Source organism: Gymnoscopelus microlampas (genome assembly GCF_963454915.1).
Source record: "Gymnoscopelus microlampas genome assembly, chromosome: 16".
NCBI lineage: Eukaryota > Metazoa > Chordata > Actinopteri > Myctophiformes > Myctophidae > Gymnoscopelus > Gymnoscopelus microlampas.
In genome coordinates, this window is record NC_139953.1 from 41,315,240 (window position 1) to 41,326,257 (window position 11,018).

Consider the following 11,018-nt stretch of genomic DNA (forward strand, 5'->3'; position numbering starts at 1 on the left):
GTAGCGAAAGTATATGTTTTTATTTTTACTACAGATGAGAGGCTGCGCAGCCTGCGATCCCGGGGGTGTGCGGGCTTCTTCCAACGGTAATGGACGAGAGCTACCCCCCACCTGAACGAAGCCGAAAATATCCGACCTACAAGCCCACAACGCGTCGTGTCCACGAGGCGTTGTGGGCTTGTAGATCGGATATTTTTGGGACACGCCGACCTAGGGATTTTGTTTCTGGGACGGCGATGATAGGCCCGCTGGGCTTGTCAATCATGACATATCCCCCATCCAGTCAGCTCTATAACCCCATTGGCTAGTTGGTTGTCAGGGGAGAGACCATCATGAGATGATCCAACTCTTACAACCAAAAATGATGAAATTCAAATGTTTAACAAACATAGTATACTATATATAAACACACACACACACTTATTTATGAGTATAAACCATAGAGAAAAGTATAAACGGACAGGAATCAAGTTTGTACCACGCAGAAGGGACCTAACCACTAACCTAGCTTTGATTTATATTTCACAGTCTATGCTTTTATTAGCCGGTAGGCCTATGACCATTCAGGCTATGGGAGGGACTTCTGCAGTGTGACCTTAGAAGACTTCACTTGAAAGTTCTAGAACAAATATGTTTTTTAGGGAACCAGATTAACTAGAATGTTCGTATCATCTAGCTATGTAACGCTGACTGGGCTGTCAACCAAACCGGCTGCATCATGCAAACATTATGAGAAATAGTGAGCTAAAGAAAATAAGAGAGAACACCTATGAATTATTTATTAATAACGTTTTATTACAAATCTGTAGTTTTCACAAAAAACATTTAACAGCTACAAAAAAAAGGCAGGTCAGTCAAATTCCTGTTGACTTCTAGAAGTGATGTTTAGACTATTCTAGCTGATTTTACAGTATGAGTATGATTGTGGCCAGGGCCGGGTACATCCGTTTCACAAATTTATGTATAGAACTAATCTGTAAATATTACTGTCCGTATAAATGAAAAATATATTTGAAAAAAAGCAATATAACTTGAAAAAAATTAAGTTAAAGTTCAACAAAAAAAAAGCAATATCTTTAGTCGACTTCCTCCATTCTTGACGTGTCATCATCTCCTTCCAAGACAGGCATGTCTTCCTCAGCGTCCTTATTGAGATCGTCCACGGCTGAATCATCGTCATCGATGCCTGTGTGAATGAAAACAAATGGCCTCCATTAGAGCGACAGAAGACAGATGCTCTTATAACCCCATATAATGTTTGACCGGAGTCCCTCAGGGCTCTATACTAGTGTGTTTTCTATTTTCGCTCTACATTATTAAACATCTTCGTTGAAAATAGCCGATCGATAAGCTCACAACGCGCCGCACTGTGATGCATTGCGAGCTTGTCAATCTGCTATTTTCCTGCAAAAGCTTTCCCCAAACTACGGATGTTGGGGGTTTAGGTTAATTAGCCTTGAAACATCTGGGCTACTTCCTCTGTTATATCTGTATTTTTATATTATAGCTGCAACAAAAGATGATTTTTCTTTTTCGATTAATCGAAGAAAAAGAAAAAAACCTTACTGTAATTTCTTTTTATATCAACTAAAAGATGCAAAATAATTTTGAAAAGAATCGATTTAAAAATAACTTTAAATAATCGACCAAAACAAATTGTCCATTTAACTGTTGCAACCCTATTGGACTTTACGTTCCATTTACGCCTTTTGTCTGTGTATTGTATGTTTTGAATTGAAGTAGACTTTTGAAGCCTGGGAATAATAATAATCGGACATACACAAAACCAATTTCAACCTGTTATCCTTATTTAGACCATGTCATTATAGGGGAAAATCTTCCAACGACGCGTCGTCGAGCTTGTAGATTGTTTTGGGTTAACCGATGCAACCCCAGAGACAATACTTACCAAGACCAAGCTTGATCATCCTGTAGATGCGGTTGGCGTGCGTCTGAGGATCCTCCAGTGTGAAGCCAGAGGACAGCAGGGCCGTCTCGTACAGAAGAATAACCAAGTCCTTGACTGCTTTGTCGTTCTTGTCCACGTCGGCCTTCTGCCTGAGGGTTTCCACGATGGCGTGCTCAGGGTTGACCTCCAGGTGCTTCTTGGCGGTCATGTAGCCCATGGTGGAGTTATCTCTGAGGGCCTGAGACTTCATGATCCTCTCCATGTTGGCCGTCCAGCCGTAGGTGCTGGTGACGATGCAGCATGGAGATGAAACCAGACGGTTGGATACGGTGACCTGTTATTAAAGGGGGGGGGGGGGGGGGGACTGTTATTATTACCAGAAAACACACTACATAGTCGCTGTCGGGTGGATATGTCCTATGTCCAGTGGCGTGCACAGACAGTTTGAGGGGCAGGTGCTCAAGTAAATTATACTTTTTTTTGTTTACTTGGTCTGCTCTTTTTTCCCTCTACACCTATACCTCTTTGCCAAAAATAGCCGATCTACAAGCCTGGGCTTGTAGATCTGCTATTTTTGGCTAAAGTACTCCTCAGAAAAGGGATGCTAGGTTTCGAGTGGTTATGGTAAAAAGAAAAATCATATCACATAAATATTTGGCGGACCCCCTGTAGTAACTCTGAGGACCCCCTAGGGGTCCCGGACCCCCTGTTGAAGACCCCTGCTGTAAACTGGAAAAAAAGCAACGTTTCTTTTCTCAAAAGGGCACTTCTGGTCAAGAGGGCAAAGGGCAGGTGCTCCAGCACCACCTAGAGTCTATCTGTGCACGTCCCTGCCTATGTCCAGAACTGTTACTTTTCAGGAAATGGAATAAAGAGCCTGTGTTGCAATAGAGCCAATGTAGTTATCTAAAATAGCAAAAATAGACGTTCTACAAGCTAGATCGGCTATTTTTGCTACATTTGTGTGACACTGCAGTATGACTAAGTAGGGCATTAATTTACGAAAAAACATAAAAAGTTGTAATATGGAGATACAAGGGTCCCACCAGACATCGGGATATTCAATTAAAAAAAAGAGTAAATATAAAAAATGACCACTGATATTTAAAAAGAAAAAGGTACCTTCTCAATCTTCTTGTCCAGGATGTCCTTCATGACCTTGCAAAGGTTCTCGAATTTGTTTTTCAGTTCCTCCCCCTTCTTCTTCTCGTCCTCATCCTCGGGCAGCTCCAGACCCTCCTTGGTGACTGAAACCAGGTTCTTGCCATCGTACTCCTTCAGCTGCTGCACGCAGTACTCATCAATGGGTTCGATCATGTAGATGACCTCCAGGCCGGCTTTGCGCAGACGCTCAACAAAGGAAGAGTTGGCCACCTGGTCTTTGGTTTCACCTATTAAAAAAATAAAAGGCAAAAGGGATTCAGTATCATCAAAAAATAAATACGAATACATTTTCCACAAACGTTTTAAGAAAAATAGCATATTAGGAGTTTAAATGGCTAACCGGTAATGTAGTAGATGTGTTTCTGGGTGTCCTTCATGCGGGAAACGTATTCCTTCAGAGAAACCACCTCGTCAGCAGAGGTTGAGGTGTAGTAACGGAGCATCTCGGACAGCTTCTTTCTGTTCTGGGCGTCTTCATGGATACCAAGCTGCAAGATGATAGAAGAAAATACTGTGATCAATACTGACTGGCTGAGCCACTAACCACTTGAACCCTAGCGTCCCTATTCTAGACATAATATGTGAACATTCTGTGAAAATAGCACATCTACAAGGATAGAACCCTGGGGGACCCAAGTCAACAAAATATATAGGTTTTAAGTTATTAAAATCTTTCAACTGAACAAATATTTCCGGGTGGATTTCTCAGAGAGCTGTTGGTGGCATTTCTTCATTACCTTGATATTCTTAGAGAACTGCTCGTAGTATTTCTTGTAGTTGTCTTTGTCCTCGGACAGCTCAGTGAACAGGTCCAGGCATTTCTTCACCAGGTTCTTGCGGATCACCTTGAGGATCTTGCTCTGCTGCAGCATCTCTCTGGAGATGTTCAGAGGGAGATCCTCGGAGTCCACCACGCCCTTGACGAAGTCTGCAGAGAGAGGATGAAGACAAAATGCTCAGATGAAGTCTATAGATAATGTTACTCAGTTTTTTAAGAACAAGTCAGTAATTTTATTATAAGAAAAAGTTGAAAACATAAGAATGTAATTTGGCTTAACTGCCTTCAGAAATGATATGAAATGTTGTGGCTCCAGAACCCATATGGTACCCATTACCCAATTTCTACAATATCCAACTCAGGGAGTCATCATGCATGTCATTTGCCAAGTGCCCTCCCTCAGATACTTAACTTGACCTTAAACTTACCCATCTGTAACCTACGGCCTAAATACACAGCACTGTTATACCCGATCCTAGATTTGCTCTGCTGTGCTCTGGCTGTTCACGCAAGGCATTGTGGGTATGATAATACAGATTCAGACGTCACTTTTCTATTAGAATTGGTTTGATACTCACTGAGGTATTCTGGCATCAGCTCGTCACAGTTGTCCATGATGAAGACCCTGCGAACGTACAGCTTGATGTTGTTCTTCTTCTTCTTGTTCTCAAACAGGTCAAAGGATGCCCTCCTGGGCACAAAGAGCAGGGCGCGGAATTCCAGCTGGCCTTCCACTGAGAAATGCTGCAGAGACCAAGAAGATAAACATTTATTTCCATTCATTAGCTCACAGGTTGTCAACAACCTGGCGTCCCTACTTTGGGCATGTTATTGTAAAATAAATTTGAAAGTTTCAAACTCTTTTGAAAATAGGGAAATTGGCAGATCTACAAGCTCAAAACGGGTCGTGAGGCAATAGCAGGAGCAGTGGGTGGTACGGGAGCAAGCACCCAGGGAGCTCAAAAACCCAGGTTTTAGTGTCTTGCTCAGGGACACTTCGACACAAAGGCTAGGGGCGGGACGTGAACCTGGACATTCTGTTTGCCAGGTGGCCTGTCTACCTAGTCAGCTGATGTATGACTGCCCTTTGTGAGCTTGTCGATCTGCTATTTTCCTATGTTTTCTTTTAAGCCATTTCGCAATAGGAGGACCGCAGCCAGAGGCTATGGCTATTTTGGGACTCCTTGGCATGGAGAGCTGATAACTAAGAAAGACATTGTTTCTCCCAGTTACGTTGTTCTTGATGGCTCGCCAGTCGCCAGTGACCTAAATTATTCATTGTTCCAAATGGACCCTTACAGGTATATAACTCAAGAGTTATGGGTGTCCATGGCAGAATGCCTAGCAAACTGGGGGCCCTTGATGTTAAAACGTTTTAGAATCACTGGTACGTTTAATGTGGAGACATAAGCCATCCACACATATCTATTCTAAAATCCTATCCTCCGGGATTTACCTTGACGGCCAGGTGGTCCTCCCAGTCGTTGGTCAGACTCTTGTAAAACTCTCCGTACTCGTCGTTGGTGATGTCATCGGGGTTGCGGGTCCAGATGGGTTTGGTCTTGTTCAGCTCCTGAACATCAATGTATTTCTCCTTCTTCTTGTACGTCCTCTTGTTCTTCTCCTGCTTGGAGTCCTCATCCTCGTCGGAGCCCACGTCCTCGATCTTAACCTCTGCGCCTTCCGGCTTCTCTAGCGAGTCCTCCTTGAGCTCTCCATCAACCAGCTCCACCTCCTTCTCCCTGGTCTTCTCCACCTTGAACACAGAAGAGCACACAGCGAAATCCTCAGTGTTGGTTTATCTCTGAGAGTGTCAAATCGGAACCAAATGGACCCGTAAGGGACTGGTCAAAAAATAAAATCCTTAGTGTTGTGGTAGTGTAAGTGATATCTTTTTATTAAAACAAAAGGTTTATTGTTAAACCGTAAGGCTCCACATTATGATAGTATTTTTTTTATTTCAATGGCAGATTCGTCTGGAACCAGACTAAGTAATCATTGTTATGCTGAGTGTTTGTTCAGTAACAGGGCTCTCCCCGTCTCTGCAGCTTTTTTGTAGAAAAAAATACCTTTAACTGTGAGAGTGTCAAATCGGAATTAAAATGGACCCATATCCTAGTTTAACTTTGAGAGTGTAAAGGATTTTTCGGTTAAGGGCTTTTATGTTTGTTTCATTACATCGAGATGCTGCATCAAGCTTTATCAGCCTTAAAAGCTACAAAGTCCTGGATTGTAAGCTTTGAGTTATGATGAGGCGTTTTATTCTTTGGTTGAGCCATTGTGAGAATAAGAACTTACAAACAGTGTGATGGGGTAGCCGATGAACTGGGAGTGTTTCTTCACCACCTCCTTGATGCGTTTCTCCTCACAGTACTCCGACTGATCCTCCTTCAGGTGGAGCACGACCTGGGTGCCGCGGCCGATGGACGGGCCTTTGGAATGACGCAGAAAATGAAGAATTACCACAATGCCAGCTGCTCAATACCATAACCTTCATGTTCACCATGTTTATCACTATACTAGCAGTGGTTTTCAAATGTTTTAATGTCAAGGACCCCCAATTTGGTAGGCATTAAGCCAGGGCCCCCATAACTCTGAGGGCATACAAATGGAACCAAATGGACCCGTAAGAGTCCATTTGGACCATTCGCTCTCAGAGTTACAGACCAGTAAGGGTCCATTTTGCTCAATCATTTTAGCTGGGGACGCCCTGGAACCCCCTCAAGGATCCCTGGGTGTCCCCGGACACCACTTTGAGAACCACTGAAGTAGAGATCCGTAAACTCACCAGTGTCTACTTTGACGGTGAAGGAGCCTCCGGCTGCAGACTCCCAAAGGTATTGCTCGTCATCGTTGTGCTTGGTGATCACCGTCACCCTCTCTGCCACCAGGTAGGCGGAGTAGAAACCCACGCCAAACTGACCGATCATGGAGATGTCCGCTCCCGCCTGCAGAGCCTCCATGAAGGCCTTGGTGCCAGACTTGGCGATGGTTCCCAGGTTGTTGATGAGGTCGGCCTTGGTCATGCCGATACCCGTGTCGACCAGGGTCAGGGTGCGACTTTTCAGACAAGGTGTGACGTCAATCTTCAGCTCCTTGCAGGACTCAAGTCTGCTGGGGTCGGTCAAGCTTTCATATCTGATTTTGTCCAGAGCCTGAGAGAATGGAATTACAAAGAGTGGTTTGACATGGAAGAAAGGAAGGATAAATGTATTGTGTATTTCATGGTCCCCATCTCTAAAAGGAACATGGTGAGAAAACTGATGTTCTACTTACATCTGAGGAGTTGGAGATGAGCTCCCTGAGGAAGATCTCTTTGTTGGAGTAGAAGGTGTTGATGATCAGGGACATCAACTGAGCAATCTCAGCCTGGAAGGCAAAGGTCTCCACTTCGTCCACCATGGCGGCGGGGGCGGCTTTGCCTGCTTTCCCTGCTGGCATCTGCATGAAGAGATGTGTTTGTTTGTTTGTATCTATTGATTTTTTAAAATCTAATTAGAGAAGTTGATTCAGAGTGGCTAGATGTCACTGCAGATGTCGAAAAACTATAGTCTCAAACAAAACAAAAAGATTCTTAACTTGAATTTGTCATTGAAAACTACTCCCTCACTGCAGCAGCCGCATGGCCATGAGAGACAGACTAGTAGGCTTGGTGGTGGAACAGCTGATGAGGCCCTAGATAATCAGTGGCCTGTTGCATCTGTCAATCAGAGCTTCACCATTTAAAAAGAGGTGGAGTCTCTGTTACGTCTCACACCAGGCTGCCAACAGCTGCTGAGTGTCATTTGACACTCAGCAGGCAGAAAAGAGAAATCTAATAATGTAACCATTCAACTGGAGAGATATACATTTATTATATATAATTTGAGAAATGAATTAAAATGGTGTAAAGATAAAGCTATAGTTTAATCTGGAGTGTGTATGTACAATATTTGGATATGATGAATGAGCTATAATGATGCTTTATTAATAGTTAAAGTTTAATTAGTAGTATTTTATCATAAATAAATCCAATCTTTCTTGTACCGTTCCTGTGATTGTCTTGTTATATTCAACACAAGAAACGTGTGACTCTGTCACTCTCGAATGTCATTCCTGCTTGTCATGGCTCCTCTCATGAGGGCCCATGGTCTTTGCCATGTGCTGCTTTCCTCCATGCCACCTCTCTCACAAAGACATCCCATCCACAGTAGAAACACCATTTCTCCACTGGATAACCAATATGATCAATTAACTTCTGTAGGTGTTTGTTTGTTGCCTGGAAGAATTTATGCTTCAACTTATACCAACAGTTTCAGCCGTTTTAGAACCCAGTACGGTGTTCCTCCACTTAATTTGTATTTAACTTGTTCTGTTTCAAATGACATGACCTGCTCATCAACATACATTTCAGTTGGGAAAACCCAAATCTCATCTCGACCAACATACCTTAATTGTTGAAGTGTGTTCTTCTTGTAGGCCTTGGTAGTGTGTGTTCTCTGTTCCTCCTCCTGTGGACGGTAATCCTCCAAGTGGGTTCTGCTAGTCAATGGCAAACGTGTGGCATGCCTCTACCTCTTTATACTCTGGGAGTGGTTTCTAGAAGTACCCAGTTCGAAACTTCCAGAACAAATGGCCGCTGCAGGCACTGGAGTATTGGCCGTGGCATTGGGGGGGGGGGGGGGGGGGGGGGGTTGGGGGGGGGAGATGCATTTCATGCATGTTCCCTTATACGGTTGTATGGTCACAAGGGGTGCCTGCCACTCAGAGACAGGGGGTCTTCCTGATAGCTTGCAGTATGGCGGCCCACCCACCTCCCTGCTCTTATCACAGCTGTCTATATGCAGCCTTTGGAAACACTTTCTGCCATGCCCCGTCCCCCGTCCCCCACCACCACCTGAGCCGACACAGGACGGCAACACCTTAAGAGAGATATGGGTCTTTTCTGAGGGGGATGCTGAGATTGTGGTGAATCTCACACATTCACGTGTTTCTGAAGCATATGTCCCAACACGGTGTCAAACATATGAACCCTAGTGTCTCTCTACTCTGGAGCGTCTGGGCATGTTGTAATAGGGGAACATTTGACGAAAAGAGGCAAATATTCGGCGGAAATAGCAATTCTACAAACTTGTATTTTTTTGGCAAAGGGATTTGATGTAGAGGGAAAAAAGGAGGGGGCCAAGTACAGACCCCTGGGGGACCCCGATCAACAACACTCAACAATGCTCAATTCTTGTGAAATTGTTACGTATAACATAATTTGTCATTCCTCATTAACTCACAATGTTAGCCTGAAATTTATAAAATGATTAGTGATTGCACAGTCCAGTGTGTTCGACAGAAGTCACAAGAATACCCCAGAAAAACATGGATGTTTGTGGCCTCATCTGACCAGGGGATGGCAGTGTGTTTCACTGACTACATATCAGTTGTGCAATGCAAGATGTTCCCAGTCGACAGAAGAGTACCCAGAAGCTCCCTGAAACTCTAGAGGCATGGAGATGGTTCTCTTATCGCAAGGCCAACATTTCTGAAGCACACAGACAATCATCGGAGTACCAGTTACATAATGCAGTGGTTCTCAAACATTTTCATGTCAAAGACCCCCAAACTGATATGTACAAAGCCATGGACTGTTGTATTAGATTTAGGACAGAATTAAACCTATACCCCCTATCTAAACAACATTCTTCCACAGCTTGGGAGCCAGGAGGGAGCAGTGTAAATAGAAGACACTAGTTCTATCTAGAACAGTGATTTGCTTAAAGTGCAACATTGTTTTCTCACTCAACAGTAAACAAACCAACATACAGTATAAGTGTATACAGGGTATCTGCACATTTCTAAAGGGACAATTTAAGGACTTTTAAGATCTTTTATGACCTAATATGAAAAATGGTTAAGTTTGGCCAAATTGTCAAATATTAGAGGCAGAAATTGTGAAAATATAGCAGATGAACATGAACACAACGCCTCGCAACGCGAGGCGTTGTGTTCATGTTGAATGCAGAATGCAGTATTGAAAATGTAGAGAGGTTGAAGAGCAGGCGTACCATGGCATTCTGGATCAGTTACAGAGGTTTGAGAGAGCATAATCTTTCAAGACAGATTTTCTATTCTTAATTGTTTTGACGATGGGTTCCCAGATTGGAGAGAGCATGACAACAAGCCAGCAAGGAGGGAGTTGCAATAGTCAAGCCTGTAGCTGACTGAGGCTTTGATAAGGAGCTGATAAGGAGACTCTTTGGTGGAATAATGACCAGCATTTAACATTACACAAACTGTAATACAATGCAATAAGCAATTATTTGTCAATATATTCGTATCTGTCCCTATGTAAATACACTACAACTAACTAGTAACCAACATGCTGGTGTGATAGTACTAATTAGTTTCTCACATGATGGGTGACATACCATATGGCCATGGGTCTTCATTCACTGAAGCTGTGTTGTGGGTACAGCTGTCTGTGGACATCCTGAGCTCAATGAGCTGCAGCTACGCACACCGCACCACATGACCAGGCCTCTGGTCCAGATTCACATCACCCAAATATACTCTGCATCTTACTCCTAACGCCACCTCCAGCAGAAGATACGTCTGTTGACTAGAGGTAAAGCTTACACAGCGTCCAAACATAACCTACATACAGTGGTGGAAAAAGTATTCACATATTTTACTTAAGTAAAATAAGTAATACTGCAATACAGAAATACTATAAAAGTAAAATTACAAAAGCATTGGCATTAAAATGTACTTAAAGTACCTAAAGTAAAAGTACTCATTATGCAGAATGTCCCATTTCAAGTTTTCAAATGTATAAAAATCTTTTGAAAATAGCATATCTACAAGCTCACAATGCGGCGCATGGCGAGGCATTGTGAGCTTGTAGATCTGCTATTTTCAAATGGCTGAAATGTAGGCCTATATAGGGATGAAGTGGTTAATGTATGTTTTGTAATAATAATCAAAATCTACAAAGTAACTAGTAACAAATTTTCAAATAACTGTAGTGGAGAAAGTACAATATTTGCCTCTGAGATGTAGTGGAGAAGTAAAAGTATTGGAAATTGGATTGTGAAAGGGGACCAACTAATAATACATGCGTTAGAGTGACATCTTCTGGCAAAGATATAAGATTGCAGATAAAAAGTATGAATGATATTGTTGCGAATGAATGATTTG

The 11,018-nt window shown here is 42.9% G+C and overlaps 1 protein-coding gene across 2 annotated transcripts; it reads right to left on the reverse strand.

Annotated features, from left to right (window-relative positions):
* Positions 1–772: 772 nt before the first annotated feature.
* On the reverse strand, positions 773–8,426 carry hsp90aa1.1 (heat shock protein 90, alpha (cytosolic), class A member 1, tandem duplicate 1). Of its 2 annotated transcripts, none has more exons than XM_084082666.1 (11): positions 8,280–8,426; positions 7,128–7,292; positions 6,640–7,006; positions 6,150–6,283; positions 5,308–5,607; positions 4,430–4,595; positions 3,811–4,001; positions 3,414–3,561; positions 3,032–3,300; positions 1,910–2,243; positions 773–1,186 (listed from the first exon to the last, which is right to left on the reverse strand). In XM_084082666.1, the coding sequence occupies exons 2-11, from the start codon at positions 7,290–7,292 to the stop codon at positions 1,077–1,079; spliced, it is 2,184 nt and encodes a 727-aa protein (XP_083938792.1). In that variant the 5' UTR covers positions 8,280–8,426; the 3' UTR covers positions 773–1,076. The 2 variants fall into 2 exon arrangements, with proteins under 2 accessions (XP_083938792.1, XP_083938793.1); XM_084082667.1 differs by having other exon boundaries at positions 7,128–7,282; positions 8,276–8,426.
* Positions 8,427–11,018: the final 2,592 nt, after the last annotated feature.

Excerpts from the sequence above, each read along its gene's own strand:
- hsp90aa1.1 (XM_084082666.1), bottom strand. The coding sequence starts at position 7,292 with ATGCCAGCAGGGAAAGCAGGCAAAGCCGCCCCCGCCGCCATGGTGGAC. Across the intron at positions 5,608-6,149 it reads GCTACCCCATCACACTGTTT|GTGGAGAAGACCAGGGAGAA; the intron begins GTAAGTTCTTAT and ends TCTGTGTTCAAG. Across the intron at positions 4,002-4,429 it reads GCTGATGCCAGAATACCTCA|ACTTCGTCAAGGGCGTGGTG; the intron begins GTGAGTATCAAA and ends CTCTCTCTGCAG.